Source organism: Thunnus thynnus, chromosome 15 (genome assembly GCF_963924715.1).
Source record: "Thunnus thynnus chromosome 15, fThuThy2.1, whole genome shotgun sequence".
Lineage (NCBI taxonomy): Eukaryota > Metazoa > Chordata > Actinopteri > Scombriformes > Scombridae > Thunnus > Thunnus thynnus.
This window is the reverse complement of record NC_089531.1, coordinates 25,819,532-25,838,440: the sequence shown is the minus strand read 5'-3', so window position 1 is coordinate 25,838,440 and position 18,909 is coordinate 25,819,532. Positions and strand designations below refer to the sequence as shown.

The 18,909-nt window shown below is 37.7% G+C and overlaps 1 protein-coding gene across 6 annotated transcripts in view; it reads left to right on the top strand.

Annotated features, from left to right (window-relative positions):
• The window catches only part of trappc9 (trafficking protein particle complex subunit 9), a 213,826-nt gene that overhangs the window by 18,082 nt on the left and 176,835 nt on the right, over window positions 1-18,909 (top strand). For all 6 annotated transcript variants that reach the window (XM_067611537.1, XM_067611539.1, XM_067611536.1 and 3 more), the window contains 3 exons: window positions 621-764; window positions 13,479-13,605; window positions 16,481-16,626. In XM_067611537.1, coding sequence (XP_067467638.1) covers window positions 621-764; window positions 13,479-13,605; window positions 16,481-16,626 — 417 coding nt within the window. The remainder of the gene's footprint in view (window positions 1-620; window positions 765-13,478; window positions 13,606-16,480; window positions 16,627-18,909) is intronic.

Sequence of the window (18,909 nt, the reverse complement as noted above, 5' to 3'; positions counted from 1 at the left end):
TATGCAACCACTTGTTACTGTGAGACCAATTACAGAATTGATTCTTGCATTCTTCATGTATGTGTTTAAAGTGTAATAATTTGATCAAATATTATATGTGTTAACAATCCTCAATCAATTAAAAAAAACACAACAAATTATGACCTTGACATCACTGATTACAAATGATATAGTAAACAGTGTAACTTGTTTAATTTTTATTTAAAACTGTTCAACCAGAGTCGATGCTTTTTTTTGGGTTTTTGGGCCTCATTGGTTGGTTTTTCTAATAAATAGATTTACAAATATAAACAGTGAGTGGGATGAAACGTGTTAAAAGATGAAGAACAGTGTGGTAGGATAGTTCTAAGAAAACAAAACATAAGAACATTTCTCTATAAGTTGCTCTCTCTCACATATCAGCATCACAGTAATTCCAAATCAGTTTAGATTTTTCCTGAACTTAATATGCGTCTTTAAATCATCTGTATTAGGACAGTCATTTGCACAGTGTGATGCTTCAGTTAGGATTGAATGCGTCTGTTGTAATCTGACTTGATAGCTGTGTAACATTAGATGTCAGCAATGAGCCTTGTCAGCCTTGCGAATGTGAATTTCACTATGTGTCATCTCTCTGTCAGGTACCCACCGAGGCTGGGCCGCTGTTCAGATGCGTCTCCTACATGAACTGGTGTACGCCTCCCGTCGCATGGGCAACCCTGGCCTGTCTGTACGCCACCTGTCCTTCCTGCTGCAGACCATGCTGGACTTCCTGTCCGATCAAGGTCAGTTCATAATGAACACTCAGAAAGAAGCTTTAAAAGTAGCAGTATTACACTTACTTTTTCATTATAGAATTTAAACCCTGTGAGGTGCTTCCAGCTTCATACCCAAGCTTCAAAAACATCTAGAAACAGCCACCCTGTCCTTTGGTGATTGCAGCATTATACCTTGTGCTTAATAGTATGCAATGCACAACAAAGCCAGCTTTTTCTTGGCGGGAGTGCAACATTGTGCTCTGACCAGAAATCCTGTGCAGCCAGGAGATAGGGTTTTTACTGAAGCAGTGTGAGCCAGACGGTCCACTGGCCACACAATAGAGGCCAGTGTAATCCTTGGTTGGCTACAGAGCATGAGAATAGAGGGAAGGGGGTTTAGAAGGAGACGAGGTATGAACAAGATGAAGGAAGCTTAGAGTATAAAATATTAAACATCAGCAAAGGGATTTCTGCAGCTGTGTTTAGGGTGCTGCTAATACAAGGGTTCTTAGAAACAGTCCTGCTGGAATAACATCAACACCTACATCCTTACAGTACATACATCAAAGGGCAGAAATGCTTCCAAATAATGAAATGACTACTTCTTAGATCCATAGCAAGCAATATTCTAAGTGTTTTCTCACTGAAAAAATTACCTTGTAAGCTGAGTCCTTGAGCAGTGTTTTTTGCTCCAATAAAATACAATTTCATATTTACTTTGTAACATTTTGGGCACAGAGTGTTGCCTGCTGCAGTATGGGTGCCCTCTTTTGATTGTCTCCACTCCTGTCTGCAGTGTGATATTAAAAATTTCAGAAAGGTTTTTGTAGGTTGCTCTAGTGGAATAAGTCCACTTTAATGTGTATTTGAGTTTGTGCGTGTGGAGTTGGGCAGGAAAGGACTTTTATTGCTACAGTTAACAACAACAATCTCTGTTCTAAGCAGGGCTCATGTACACATGAGGGAAGCCTGGAAAGCCATAGAAATGACTAGAGATTACTTTGATCAGTGACCACATGCAGGCACTGTGAGCATTCATCACAGTGACTACACACATAAAAAATTATTCTGCCTCCACACCTGGTTCGGCTTTTAAGTTCAAGTTGAAGTCTAGATGAAACAGCATTTTGAGAGTATCTAACTTCTGTATCGTGACGTATTTCTTAATGAAACTGGATAGACAGGTGGGACATGATGTTGGGAGGAATTGGATTTGAATGTTGAAAAGTGGGCGTGTCATAATTAATCTGTGCTGCTAAAAGTTGAAGATTGATTGATTGATGGGTCGATGTCATGATATTGGTTGAAACTGGTTGTTTCAAGCCTACATAAACACATGTCATATTTTGTTTTTCAGGAAGAAAACATGATTCGATTTTGATACAAGAATAAATAAATTGATCTTTTTTGTATTTTTTGGCATATATTGTTAAATAGGTACACAATATGACTGAGGATGTGATAAAAGGGTTAAAAAGGCATTTTTCATTTCATCTCAACTTAAAAGCAACCCAGCACCCAACCTCTTAGGCAAAGGGCCCAGTATTGAGCCTTGTGGTACACCCATGTAGATTTTGATCTTATTTGATTTTAAGATGCATGACTTTTTTAAATTATTCTTTTTTTAATGAAATGTGTGTGTGGTTAAAATATAAATTACATTAAAAATAAAGTTCTTAATTTCATTGAAAATCAAAAGTACACACATTCCTGCTCTGCCCAGTGTTTATTGAGGTGATCCACCATTCATGAATGAAATTTCAGAACTTTCTTGAATTTGACTTTATTTGAAATTGCCGGTGAAGTAGGACTCTGATTACACATTTCCAACTAACACAAACACAAAAGTGATGAATTGTATAAACAACACTTCCTGCTCTGAATATAAATTCATTTTAGTGGTGGCTGTAAATGTTAAAAGATAAAGCTAGATAAAGATAAAGTTGGAGTGACAATATTTGTGCATCTGTTTCAGCTGTTTCTGGCAGCTGGACTAACTAATTAGCTACAGTGAACAACACAGAACAAATCATCACTCCATCATGTAGATCAGGTCTGCAGATTATTTTATATAAAACCAGTCAAACTGATGTCTGTTGTGGGGTAACCTGTTTTACATTCATACTATAATGTTATGGGTTATTTACTGTTGAAGGTTACTGCAATTTTTGATTAAATGTTAGTTAATTGTCAAATATGTCCACCACATCTAATCTGATCTATTTATATCCTCTAATGAAGCTGGACAGTATTCAGCTGTTTGCTGTGTTTAATACTTTGGATTTTGTCCGACTAGTTGTTGGATAGACGACAGCAGACCAGAGTGGGAGCTCCGTAATTTTAAATTGTCATTATTTTGTGTTATTTAATTTATCATTCGAGTAAAATGTTTACTTTATCTGTTCTTTGAACTAATTACTAATGTAACCTACTCTGATTTTGTGTCGAACATAGGTCATGTCAATGGTTAACATGGTTTTATAATAGAAAACGTCCAGCGTATTTCATACATTGTTAAAGTCCATGTAAGCAGTAATAAATACATGTTTGACACACCACAGAAAAATATGTAATTAACCACCCAGACAAATTTGAATGATTAAAAAAAATTGCCAAGTATATAAAATTAGGTTTCAAAATCGTGGAAAAATAAGCAGTATTCTCTGCTCTGAAACGATGGGGGCGTGTCCACTGAACTGCACTGAAAGTACAGACCAACTGAACTGCCTCTGAGTTAACAACGCTCATATCAAACTCCCGTATAAAAATACACAATTTCAAAACAGGGCTTGTTTGTAGGTGTAAGGTAAGCAACATGGATGATATTTTTAAAATAAAGTAACATTAGGAGCCACTGTTTAATTCAGCACCTATTTTGTAGGTAAATGTGGACTTATCTCAGTACAAATGTAACTTAATTGACTGGTGATTGTTTGCTTGTAAACTAATCATCTAATCATTGGAGTTTGGTGCACTTAACGTTACTCACCCCTCTGCTGAAAAGTCCTGCCTGTCACCCTTGAAGCAAAAGCCTCTCCTTCTGGCTGGGGACCTCCCAGCTGCACAGCCGGTGCTGAAGCTGCTGGTGGCTCCACCCATCAATGGACACTTCAGTTGGGTTTAAAATAAATCCTTGAGCACTAACATTGATATAGTGGGGGAGGGGTCATGGTGGTAACCCCTCTGTTATAGAGGCACCATTTCAGGCCCACCCAAAAAATCCTCAACACAGAAATGCTGAAAAACAGTACAATGCTCTAACTCCACAATTCAGTTCTACATAGTTCAGTCTTTTAACATGTTTTCAGCAATTATTTTCTAACATGTATAGTGTGTTTAAAAAGAAATCTCTAATTCTCCCCTACACGGATTTAAATGATTAACCATTAATTGTTAACATGGCCGACTATTGATTTTAAAAAAACAAACAAACAAAAAACCCCAACTTTGCTTAAAATTTGCATCCCTACTTCATGGAGCAAATTACATTTTCACTGATAATGAATTTGTGCCTTTGATGACTCTAATACTAGTGGTGGTGTTCAACATATGTGTGTGATTGTGTGTGTGTGTTTTTTATTTGCTGAAGCCACGGCAAAATGGAGTTTAATCAAAAGGGGACTAAAATTGAGAGAGTAATTAGAAGAGCTCTAGATATTGTGTCTCTGATATCATCAAATGATATAAGTGTTGTTTTTTTAAGTCTTGTTAATTATTTGCAAATATTAAATACACTCTTTAGGACTGTAGTGAGAAAAGACATTTTCTTTTAGGTTGGATCTTTCCTGTTTTATCCTCATTACATTCCCCACAGGAGCCATGTCTCCGAATTGGATTGGTTTCTTTTTTCAAAAGCCTCTCTGAGAGATTGGTTGTACCTTTTGGTGGTATCATTAGATACGTAGCTCAAATGTTTTATTAAAGCCTTCATCTTTTCTCTCATCATTTAGCATTGACAATGTTTCTGCCTCTTCCTCTGAGTCATAATGAAGTGACCAGGTAAGGCTAATTATGGCTGCTTATAACACTGCCTGAGAGATTGGCATCAGTAGGGGACATATGATGAGGCAGGGTAAAATTAAAAAAAAAAAAAACACAATAAATATCATTAATAAATATTAAATCATTAATAAATAATGAGTCACGAGAGGTCAAGAATAATCGCTTGCATCCATTGGACATGACTGAGCCATGTTTTTTTTTTTTTTTTTTGTCACAATGTCTTCAAACAGAACCACTTACATTTTAAACAAAGCTGCCCTCTGTAGAATGTGTGAGAAAAGCTGTTAAGACTGTTGGTGCCGATAGATAAAAAGATTGAAACTAAACGAGTTTTGTACTGCAGCTGTACTGCAATTCGTTTTAGGTTTTGGAATGTGGGTGTTTAACAGAACAAGTTTGAACGGCGGTCGACAAAGTTACATTTAAATTACAGTACATGCTGGTGACCTGACTGGGTTAAATATGGGGTCCTATAGACAAACAGTATGCTTACATCTGTAAGCTGTAAATGTACTGTAGGAAAAACTATCATTTTTTTTATTATTAGTAGAACTATATTATATCACTAGTTTCTGGTAATCTGATATTCATGCCTTCTTGATCAGAACCATAAATTAAACTTACCAGTCTTTAATGAAAACTGTACAATTTGATATGTACTGCTTAGTACTACAATAAAGGTACTGCATATTAATGTACTTATTATAAGAGTATTTATATATAACTTGATTAAAGTACACTTGAAGACAGTGCATTAAACAATGTAAATCCACTTGTTTCATATTTAGATTTAATAGAAAAAGTAATAGTGTGCTTTAAATGCACTTATTTCTGTTCTTTCACATTTCAAGTGCACTGAAGTGTATTTTATGTTTATTAGGGAAAAGTTGAGGATGAGTCTGTGGTCGAAGCAGCAGTCGGGTGGGTGTGTGCACGATTCGAGCGCGAACACTTCTTTATTGTTTTATTTTTTATTTTTTATTTTTTTATTTTATTTTATTTTATTTTTTTAATTGTAGAAGCCAGACTGCTGTCCTACTGCTTGTTATCTCCTGTTGTATGAATGCGGATGCTAGGTAGACTAGTTTTAGCCCGTATTTCCATCAGCCCATGTGAGGGAATGTCGCCACCTGCTGCTGCAGCTAGTAACTGCACCTCACATTTGTGGATTCTTTCTACTGATCTGCTGGGCTACAAATTGGACAAAAATCCAGAAACAAATAGGAGGAATGTCACAACTGTCATGTAGCCCACAAACCAACAGGAAGCGATCCACAAGTATGCAAAACATGTACAAATGGATCCGCAAATGTGTAAATCTTACCAGAGTAAGTTATGCATATTTGCAAATCACTCTGTATTTATGTTGATATGACTTTACACAACACAAATAAAAAAAAACCAACATGTTTGTGGATAGTGAAATATTTGTGGATTGTCTTTAAGGTCCAATAAAAACTTCCAGTGAACATGGAAGGAACGTTCCATGCCCATGGAAAAAGTGTTGTAGCAGTGCTTGCAATGATTTTTGCAAAGTCACAAAAAGAGATGGATACGTTTTAAATTGCTTACTTTTAAACTTGTAAATATTAAATTTCATGAAGAAAGATGAATATCAGTTGCTCAGTCTCGAGTCTACAAGATCTATTTTTAACCATAGTGTTTATGTTTCACTTATTTGCTGCTGGCTTCTTGCGAGGCAGAAGAATCTAAATTATTCATAAAACTGTTGACATGTCTGTCTGTGGTCTATCAGTAATCATTTCACAACATAATTTGATAAAGCTGTCTTTGAAAATGTTTGTATTGTTTGTGCTGTCATTACGGGTATTTGAAGCTCTAGTCTCACCTCTTCCCAGTAGTGTCTATAAAGTTGTCTGAGAATAAGTCTCACAGTGAATATAGAAATCTCCGGGGGGTCTCTTACTGCACTGAGTTCTTTTTTTTCCCTCAAATGGTGAAAATCTTGAAAAGAATCAGGAGAACGATAGCAACATCACTTCAGGACCTGCTCAAAGTTGAAGGCCATAAACTTTAAAAAAAACAAAAAAACATATAGTAGACATTAGTTATCGCCTTGTGATTTTGTTACCACTCTTGATTCAGTCTGAGATTGGCCTCTTGTTAACCGTTTTCCTCCAAACATATAATTGCCTATTATTATTATTATTATTATTATTATTATTATTATTATTATTATGTCTGATTCACTAATCAGTGTAATGTGATTGCTGTTTATCATGTCAACTGAAGTAACGCCATTTGTAACATGTCGACCAATCAACACTATTCACCATTTACAGTACTTTTGCAACCAGAATTTTCAATGTGGGGTGGTTTGAAGTATACTTGAATATATACCAGCCATAGTACAACCCCAAATATATCCCTTACTGCTCTAATGACTGTAGTATAAGCCAAAGAAACATATGTGCATATTTTGTACTTCCATGCAGCTGTTTTTGCTGTACTATTCCTCCCTGTAATACTTAAAACTGATCAGTTGACAAAATAGTGCAGAATACATCCATATCTTGTTGTGCTGGCCAGCTTTTATTGAAGAATGTCAGAGTTAGCAGAACTTCGTTAGCAGTGCCAAACTAATTTCATTTCCTATAGGTGTTTCACAATAAAAGCCTCCTGCTGGTTCGCCAGTGGAAATCTTGTAATATAATGCAGCTGCTGTGAGGATGCAGTGAAAGTGCACATGTTTATGGCTTGGTGCAACTCCGTGTGACCAAAACAGACTAATTCTCGAAAAAGCAGCTTTAACAACCTTTTTGCAGCCTTTGCAACTCACATCAGTGGGTCAGGGAATTTTTGAGAGCCCATAAGATGGTGTAAACTCCTTGCTGTTGGTCCTCACTCTATGTGCAACTGAGTCCATAACCTTGACAGACCCAACCAATGGAGTTGGCAGTGATGGACATGGAATTTAGCCATGACCAATTTGAAAACAATGGCACTCACAGGTAAAAAAGTTCTGTAAAACTGTGAATCCAACTGAAAAATGAGTGGAAATTGTTCCCTAGAAAAGTAAAACTTTTACCATTATGCATCATTTTTGGGAGACAGCAGAATAGACACATCAAGGAAGAAGGAATACAGCAAGGGAGGAAAACAGAACATTTTGTGCATCACAGCATGCACTGTGGTTATGGCGCATAATCTAAAACTGAATCGATACAATGTTTGCCCTTCACAGATTGTCCCTCACACCACATCCACCACATATTATATTCCTTTTCATGGAGCTTAAGCTTGCAAAACGGTTTCAAAATGAACTCAATTGACACCTGCTGCTTTAGGAATTATGTTGGATCCATCCTGACAAATTGGGAGGCATTAAAATGGCTAAGTACAAAAGATGCTGTCAGAATACCTGAGCCCTCTCATTACTGTCACACTGATTTGTATGGCGTGAGCATTATTTCACTGTTTATTCAGAAATGAATGTTGGGTCCTGTCAAGCTGTTGAAAGTACAGTGTTAATAAAGTGGTTGCCAAGAAAGACGAACTGCAAACAAACGTGTTAGATGAAGGCAGATTTAACGTGCAAATTTCAAAAGTGTCTCTCTCCTACTCTTCTATCATACAACAAGGTGATGTAGGCAAAGTTTTCAAAGGAGGATTCAGGGCAATCTTTTATCCATGCTGCCTTTCATCCTGCCTTCAATTGTTCTTCTTCTTGTTTACAGTTGACACTTGGAGATGAGGTGATTTAATTTGAGGAACAGTATGAAGTGTAAAGCATCTTTTTTTTTTTTTTTTTTTTTGCTCATCTGGACATTGTGTTCCAGCTGTCAGGCTAATAATGTGCTGTGCTTTTGTGTGGGCAGGGAGTTCGGTGAAAAGCAGGGGACAGACGGTAAAAAAAATTGTTTTTGTCCTAGTTTTAGTTTATGGATTTGATTACTTACCTGACACACCAAGCTGGCCTCGAGAAACTATCCGCCGACAAAGTAATCAAGTGTTTTGCCTTTAGTAAAGTTGCAATTGAACACACCACACATTCTACAGCCAACAGCCAGCTGACCACTGACAGTTCTGCGCAAGAGGAAGTAATTAGTGAGTTGTCAGAATTTGTAATCCCAGAAGTGATGCCGAAAGACAAACAAAACAAACTACCCTATCAGTTCTCATAATGCTGTGAATCTATTTAAATGGTGTTGTGATTTGCCCTGAATAACACCTTTTTGGTTTGCTTTGCCTTGCTGTGTTATTATTTGCCCATGAAAATGTAAAAGTGAACAGTAAGAAGAGATTGTGCCATATGAGTGGAATAATTGATTCATTAGGCTGAATAGTCAGTCAGATGGTGCTCTATCACTGACTGCCTTCACTACTATTTTAACATGCCCAAATAGCTAAAGGGCCAACTAGTGACAACGGAGCCAGACGCACAGCAAAAACTACTGGCGGTGGTTGGCCATGGCCACAGATGCTCAACAACTACAACAGTGCCGGATGCTTGACTGTACTAAATCAACTTATCTAATTCATTGGGACATACTTTCTCAGACATATTTTAATGTATTGATTATACTGTACATATTCATTTTTGGTGAAGTATGAGTGCTGTTTGTACTGTAACCATCAATCACTCAATCAGCCCTAATCCTGAAATCCTATAATCCACATTCATTTACATGGGTTTTCTAGGTTGCAGCTGCTCTGGTTGGCGATGCCAGTGCTCTTCACCACTTCAGTAAATGATAGAGGCTGTTGGTGATTGTATCTCTATGTGAGCTATATGTCGGCGAAAGACCAATTTCCATTATTGCCTGTACAATAAGTTTCTTGATTCTTGATCACATTACCTTGTCTTTTGATGGCAGTCCCCCTGCATACAAACAACGTCATTCATTATAATCACCCATTCTAAAGCTGTTTTTGTTCAAAATGTATTTTCCTTTTCCTTAAAATTGCACTATCAATGCTTTTACATTAATAATGGATCATATTATTATGTGTAATGTGAATGGTGTCCCTCTGCAGTTCCTATCAGCTCAACAGAACATTTTTGTGTATCTATCCATAGCAGGCAAGTGTTTTTAACTGACGAAGCTCTGAAACACCATGTACACTACCTCTCCAGCACCATAGACAAGACACATAAAGTTAGCAATTAGTTGGGGAACATAGTGGAGCATTTAGCAGTTTAACAACCAAATACACCAGAGACTTTAAATTAATGCTAATTTTGCACCATGTTTGCTGGATGGGGAGATCTTTCTGCTGACATGTTAGCCATACCAACTTTACAAAGTGATGTCAACATGTTTACAGCTAGCTCTGTTGCCTCCAAATGGCCTAAAAATCTAGTAATGTAGCTTTAAAGATACAAACTAAACTGAAAGGAGCAAGGAACTAAAGCCATATGATGAACTAACCTTTCATTACACCAATTAGTTCAACCCAACAGCTTTTTCTAAGGCTGATAAAAGGCCATTTGTTGACATTTAATTTAATTGATCTTAATGTAAAATTAAGACAAATTTAAACTGAAATAGACATAAACTCTGAAGGATCCATGCTGATTTTATTAATCATAATGAAAGCAATAAGATGCAGTGTTAGGTGATTATTCTAAGACTTGTTTTGTGTGGGTACAGAATTAAATTTAAACAGAAATGACTTTTTTCTATGAGCACACAACCACTGCCCAGCCTTGTGTCCTGGAATGGCCCCTAAACACAAAGCTGCCATGAAAACTCGGACATGGCCAACAAGAAAAAGAAAAAAGAACAAATATATCATCAGTCATGAAAGCTTTACGCCAGGAGGACAACTGAGCTATCACTCAATTTATCTCTTGCGATTTTATTCCTTCTACACTTCCTCCTTCTTGCTGATTCCTTCTTTCCTCTATCCATCTGTCTCTATTCCATCCTTAACTTCTTTTCCTTCTCTCTATTCCCTCACTCAAACCTTTCTTCTTTCACTCCTTCCTTTCCTGTTTTCATTCTGATCTACTGGTGGTGGATTTCTGCCTCCCAGTCTTTACAAGGTTTTAGTTGGACACATATTAACATATTTATATGGGCAGTTTTGTCTGAATGTTTTATACTGTTGCTAGGAGACATGAAAAGACGCATCCATTAGCTGTTAATACAAGTATCTCATCTTATTCATATATATATTGTTGGGCCTTGGCTACAAGTTTGGCTATCAGCAATAATTAATGATGGGGTCATTATCCTGCTGCAATTATTAATTATTAAAATCAATAAAATTATTAAGAATTAATAATAATGGGGCACCACCCTGGAGTTAGGGAAAAGATGGCTTAAGTTACCTGGTGACTGAGCACATGGCGTGCAGACAATATGACAAAGAGAACCAGAGAGACAAAAGGCCAGACCATGTGGTGTCTTGAATACATTCGCTGTCTGGACCAAAGTTTGGTGGTAATGCTGCTTTGTGGCTCCTGTACTTGTTAAATCAGCCAGCAGACTTGTGTGGTAATTGCTGGCACTAGATAACTTTGTTACTGAGTCTTAGGCAGGCTCTCGCGTCTTCTGCCATAAAGAAAAGAGTTCTGTGTATGTCTGCTGTGAGCAGGCCACACCAGAGAGCAGACAGCTGAGCAGCAGAGAGCTGCTCCAGCAGCAGCCATGAGGAGAAAGAGAGAAGAGGGGGATCTCTAGTTTTGTAAACCTGGCTCCATGGGTGGGGATTTCACACTTAAGTGCGAACAACAAAGGATATATAAATAAATATATATGTATCTATATATATCTATATATCTATATATATACACAAATAGAATATCTTAGTATTTGGTATGTCCCCCTTTTTAATGACAGCATGCACTCAAGCTGGCATGAGCGCCTCAAGTTTATGCAAAAGCTGATGACCCATGTTATCCCAGCATGATCTGACAACAATGTGATGTCACAGAATGCTCAGCTTTCTCAGTCTTCAAGTGCCCCCATAAATGTTCAATGGGGTTGAGGTCAGGTGACTGTGGAGGAAAGTCCATGACAGTCAGGACTCCTTGGTCTTCTTTGGTCTTCAAATAGTTCTTACAAAGCTTTGAAGTGTATTTGGGGTCATTATCCTGCTGCAGTATGAATCCAGCAAACCAGAGGGTCCAGCATCTCTCTGAAGAATGGCGTGGTACTTCTCCTCGGTCAGGATGTAGTCAATTTGGTGCAGGTGTCCAACTCCAGAGTAGGCAAAATACCCCCAGACTTGAATATTCCCACCACCATGATTCACTGTGGGTTTGATACACTGCTGTATCTTTCTCTCTCCTGTTTGTCTCCTTACATACACCCTTTTGTTACTGCAATAAATCTCAGACTTAGACTCATTAGTAAATAGGACTTTTTCCAGTCATTTACTGTGAAATGCTGGTATTTCTAAGCCTACTCCAAATGTTTGGCCTTGTTTCCCCTCTTGAGAACTGGTTTAGAAACTGCTACTCGTCCTCTTGACACCACTACAACACAGCCTCCTTTTGACAGTACTTTTGCAGATTGGAGTCCTGTGTTCTTTATTTACCAAATTCTGTATCTGTGATAAAGATGCTTTTCTATCTCTCAGGGAATTAAGCTTGGTGTATTGATCTTCTGATGGCGTGGTCACTTTGGGTCTGCCTGATCGTGCTTTGGATACAACTGATCCAGTTTCTGCAAAGTGTTTGAGTTCCATGCACTCCCCCCTTAGAAACCTTTAGTGTAGCCATATTTGATGCTGAGAAATCCCCTCTTTGCTTAGAATAATAATTTCACTTCTGACACTCTCACTTAGTTCTGATGCCATGTTTCCCACTATCGCAATGCTACGTAGTAAGCAATAGTCTGCTGGAAACTTGAGGCACAACCATATTTATAGCAGGTGATATATATCATCTGAACTCATGCTTCAATGGAAGAAATACAAGTCATGGAAATCTGACCTTTTGTACAAAGGAGTTAAGTTGGTCAATTCAGTTCGATTACTGACCTAGAAATAGTGAAGAATCTTAAATGTTACTTAATTTTACATGTCATTACTACTTGTGTGTTTAAATGTTTCTGAATCCTCAAACTTTCAGATTATTTCTAGGTTTACATGAAAATATTAGATTATCAATGTGGTCTCTCTCTCTCTCTCTCTCTCTCTCATATATATATATATATATATATATATATATATATATGTATATATATATCCCTTTTTTGGATTATGCAATAAGGATATAATCTATTTTCACGTACAGAACATTTTGTATTTAAAGGACAGTAAAGTAAGAAATACACCAAATTCACATACTGCAAGTGTAAAAAGCCTGCAATCGTAAGACCTCATAATGCTCCCTCCATGAAGGGTTATAGATCTAAATGAATCTTTTCAAGCAAAATGTCCTCCTATCCTTGATGGACAGCCTTGAAACTTGCAGAGCCAAAGCAAATTCTATGGCTGGGTGAGCAGTAATGTTCCCTCAAATGGTATTGATGGTACAATAAAACTTACAATTTTACTCGAAAGCTGGGTCTGTTATTGCTGAGAGAGAGAGACAGACACCTCACAGGTCATTAATGTCTGGTTAATTTATATCGCACACAGATGAAATCTCTACAGTGGAGATGATAGTCAGATTATCTGAGTGTGGGGGAACTTTAAAGGGAGCTGCGTTATGACATAATTGCTGCTGTCTGGTGTTTGGATAATCATATATATAGATTTCTTTATGTACTTCGGCCATGTGCTCATTGATTTTCCTGCTATTTTATGCTCCTACATTTATAGAGAAGAAAGAGGTGACCCAGAGTCTTGAAAACTACACCTCTAAATGTCCAGGTGGAATGGAGGTCATCACCCTTCCAGATGGCCTGAAGCTCCCTCCAGTACCCTTTACAAAGCTCCCTATTGTCCGGTAAGTCTGGACTGTGTGTGACTGTTACTTTTCTCTATCTTGTTTCATGTGGGCTTTATTTTTAACTTGGCAAAATACCATTCGAACTACAAATATAGAGTAATTATACTACAATGTAAACTGCTTATAGTGATCACGGTTACAGTGACGCTGTTACAGGTCGTGTTTCTCCAAAAATTGATTCTTGCTACGGGCCACTGCTGCTCCCACCCCTGCAGCCTAAATTCACAACCTGTCTGCTTTGGGCTGGTTACTTGAGGCTGGAGCTGCATGCACATTGAAATCATGATGGGAGAAAGAAGCTCATTTTATCTTAATGAAAAACGTAATCTCCTTGAAGCTTGTGACAAACTGCCAAAAACGAGCCAATGAGATGTAGCAGCGAAACAAGTGTTTGAAACAGCTGTACTGTATTTTGAAACAGTCAATAAATTTCCGTAAATAGTGAAGCTGCCCGTTATATATTATGCCTGCATTACTTTATATTCATGTAATAAATACACAAATGTCAATTAGACTGTAATCTGCATGAGAAATTAAGGAAAAAAAAAACGGTTATAATAATCATCCGTTTATAGTGATCAATTTGACTTGGACCGACGTGATCACTATAAGCGGTTTCCACTGTATTGACATATCAAAGTTTGGCAGTCATATAGCCATTACTGCTACATGATTGCGTGAAAAATGAAAAAGCTCAGAGTGTATAATTGGTGCTTTTGATGTGCTTTGGAATTGGGTTTTCCAATAATCATTTATTCTTTTCCCAAACTAGGTAAATTGGGATCAGTTCTCTGATAAGACTGTCGACAACAATGCAGTTGTTTAAATTATTTCACATGGAAATAAATGTTTATTTGTGATTAAAGGTGCCCTGTTGAGTTTTGACCACTATTAACACTTTGAAGCAATATTTTTGGGAGTGGGTCCTCGTTTTGTTTTCGTCTTCTGCTTGCGCACAAGGACACACGTGCACATGCACGTGGGTGATGCAATACACCATCTTGCTGATGGTTTTATTCTATGATACTGATTGACAATTGGTGGCAGTAAAGTGCCAAGAAATGTGGCAATGCAGCGACAAAGGCAGTGATGAAGAGACTGCTAGCTAGCAAACATGGATGTACACAATGTAGGTTTCAAATTCTCCCAAAAATCCGCTCTGTAAATGTTTGAGAAAAGAAATGCATTCCATGATTGTTACGATCGAAATCGAAATATAGTAACTGAATGAGTGTAATGGTTTTTATGTGTAAGAAACACTTTTTTTCACCAAAGGGTTTTCAGTTATTTCACCCAAAGTTGTTTGTTTCACAGAGCTTCACACTCACCTCTAATGAAATGGAATGAAATGTTTAGGGTCATTAACATTACATTAACATTATTATTACTGAGCCAATACTCTGATTGGCTGATAGTAATACCTCCCTTGAGAAAGACAATGACTGCTCAACCAGAGACATGACAGACTACATTCAGTTACATTAGATACTGCATATGATATGTCCCCCGTGTGACATCACCAGGAACAACAACCTAACTAAATAATTCCACTGACAGCAAAATCTGCCTCAAGGCAAGACAAATGACATCAACAGCTATCAGATAATTTTACATTAATTCACAGGCTTTAGAATTGTTCCACAATGAAAACCAGTGTTTCAGATATGTTTAGTAATTTCTGGATAAATTGTTCTCGTTTTATTCATATCGAGTTGTATTTACAACTTTGAAACTCAGAAGTTGAAGTTTCCAAGGAGCACATGGTAATTGGACAGCACTTACATAAGGCTTTCTCTAGTATTCTGACCACTCAGTGCTTTACAATACATTTCAACATTCACCCATTCACACACACATTTATACACTGATGGCAGAGGCTTCCATGTTGGCTGCCAACCTGCTCATCAGGATCTAATCTAATGCACATTCACACACACTGGCACAGCCTTTGAGAGCAATTTGGGGTTCAGTATGTTGCCCAAGGACACTTCGACATGCGGACTGGAGGAGCTGGGCATCGAACCGCTGATCTTCCAATTAGTGGACGACCAGCTCTACCTCCTGAGCCACAGCCGCCCCATGAAGGTAGCAAGATTGTTCCACCAGATTACTAGTGTGTGTGTGCAGAGCTTTTTGAGCGTGGAAATAATTAGGAAACACACTGCATTTGCAAGGCTACTAGAAGTGCTGGAGAGCTGGAGACACACTAAGAGGAACCGGGCTGTGCCAATGACGTTGTTAAAAAAAGTTATAGTTTTTCTCTCAAGTTGTAATTGTGGCTTCGATCGTAGAAATAATTTGTGCCTAACCATAATGTCTTTTATTATAGAGTGAAAAATTTGACATATTAATGAGCAACAGTAACTTGCTCACAGACTTGCAGGTTCTGATGTGCAGGAGTCCTTATGTTACTGCAGATTACATTGACAAGGTATCCTTGCATTAATTAATAGGCCTTTGGTCCTTGAAAGTGAGGAATACACACTTTCTTTCTGTTTCTACTTTTTTTTATTTGTGACCTTGTAACCTTTAACAAAGAGATGTATTATAAATCTCTAGCATTTTGCTGTAAAAATAATAAATAGTCATCACAAAAAATGAATGTTCCCTTTAGATTTAGTCTCTGAGCTCCCATATTGTAGATTTATTAAACAAACGCATTCCATCATAAGCACAAAACACTTGGATACTGCATGACGTGTCCAAAGCTACACCAACTAAAAGAGTAAACAAAACTTCTCCAGTGTTTTTTATTAAATGTGGGTGAGATGATGACTGAAATTTCATTTTGATGTGACCTGCTCCTTAAATGCTTGTGGGAAATGAGTCTAACATGTAATTATTGTGTCTTCTTCTATGATGCCCAAAATAGGTCAGTGAAGCTGCTCAATCTGCCTGTCAGTCTGCGTCCCCACAAAGTGAAAGGCCTGCTGGGACAGAATATGTCCACTGCCAGCCCCTTCATCTACTCGCCAATCATCATGCACAACAGAGGAGAGGAGCGCTGCAAGAAGATTGGTTAGTCCGACATTATTTCTGGTGTTTCCAGTGACCATGCTGTATTTTTGGTCATCACAACCTATAGCCTACATACCAACTCACTGCACGAACCCTCCCAGGAGACCATGAACCTTTTTTCTTTATAAAAAGAGGGCTTTGATTGGATCTGTCAAAAATTTTATTTTCCTTGGTTGAGGGACTTTCATCCAGGGTTACAGAAAATTTCCAGATATAAAATATCCAATAGATACTGTAACCAATGTTTTAGTGATGAATCATGGGGGGGTCCAGTGCTTCTTGGCTGTAGTCAAACCTGCAGGCCAGATTTTATGTGTCCTGTCTGAAAGGGAACCTTCAAGCGTCATCATTGACAAATGTAGGGCAGAGTCCACTAGGAAGTGTGTTGTCAGTTGTGAGATGGTGCTAACTACCTTCATCCAGACTGGGCACACCCCGAGACATTCCCAAACACAATGCAGAAAGAAGCCTCATCTTGCATCGTGGATAGTATAACTTCACTATTGTCATCATATCTAGTAAACAGTTTATGTAGCTTGTGCACTTAAACCTGCAAATACACATGACTGCACAAGACTTAACGTTGAGCACAGAAGACAGTAAGCACTAACAACAACTTTAATAAAGGCAGGAACACTTTAAAATAACAGCTTGAGGAAATCTTTAGCAATTATTCTAGTTCTTGTTTCATTGATCTTGATGATGTCCAATCATGGCATTGCACCGGCTTTTTGGGGAACTTAGCTCAAGTTAGTACAGTCTCTCCACATCAGGTTCATCTCTATTGCCTTGTTAAACTAGGTTGGCATACAACTCAGTTAACAATTCTACAGTAATTATAGTCGGATGATATTGGCCAGCTGCTGTCATCTCCCTCTAATGGTATGCCTGCAGTCACTGTACGTTAACAGTCCGTAAAATCTGAATTTGATTTAACCCTACTCAACTATTCAAATCTAAAATGTTTTGTGTAAATTAATTTTCCACTTACAGGCAGAAATGTATCGCAGACTTGCATTTAACAGTGAATAGGTGTTTGGTGAACTAACTTGTAATATCACCTTGACATAAAAGATACTCTAGAATGATTATTTTCCATCAAATTATTTAAATGTATCCACTGTTTAGTCAATGAAACTTTTGGATGTACGAAATTGTGCTTTACATTAGATCCTATCCAGAATGGTGGAAATAGGGGAAATGCACCCTATATCTAATTGCATTCTGTAATATCTCAGTACCTATATTTATGACTGTGATTTCTTTGTCCACAGACAAACAAATCACAGGCATAAAAAGGAAAATATAACAACAACAAAATCAGATCAACTCTTTAATTGTGTACTCCACTCAAGTGTTATTGCTCATTGTTTTATTCCATTGTGGCCTCTTGCCTGCATTCCTGTCATGGTATCATTGTAAACAAAGCCTATCATCTTAACTAGTTCAATTTTGAATTAATGACTCCTTTCCATAAATGCCCTAACCGCTTGAGAAACATACAGCATATTCATCACTTTGTATGTATGCTGCAGTAAGAGGCTCAAGGCTATGCTGGAATGAATCACGAGGCTCCCGACTGGAAATCTGGTGTATGAAGGACTACAGCTTGCTTGTGTCGTGTCTGGAGCGAACCCATTTCTGTGTCTTATGCAATGCTAGACGCAGAGTCATCAAACAATGTCAGATTTGGTATTGCATTAGAGTAGCAGTGAGAGAGGGAGTGTGGCCACCCATTGGTTGATGTGTTCTGAGATTGCGTTGACATCAACAGCAACGTATTGCCAATGCTGAGTCAGGAATATCATGCAGGGCTCCCTTCATCTTTCAGCCCTTTGAAGCCCTTTGAGGCCCATCTCTGGCCCTTTGAAGCAGAAGTTTACATCTTTGGTGTCAGAGTATATTTTTTTCAAAGTATAGTTGGGAAATCGATACACAGTCTAGCTCGAGTAATTGACAGTTTAAAAGTAATTGACATTGCATGAACTGATACTGATAGTGGGGTTTGTTTTGAGACAAATAATGAAGCAATTTGTAAAATTTTCGCTCAGGTGTGACATGTAATAATGAGTCTTTTTCACTGCAGCTGTATAAAATCTGTTGCTTGTTTTGGTAGTCTGAGTCCAACTAATAAGCAAAGCCTTTGAGCAATCAGTGTCTTCTTTGCTTGCCTTAGAAAAGTGTTTTTATATATTTTTGCTGAAGATTATATCAGAGCCTGTAGCAATTTGAGTAAGCCATTACAAAAGTATCTGCTACTACAACAAAAACTATAAACATGTG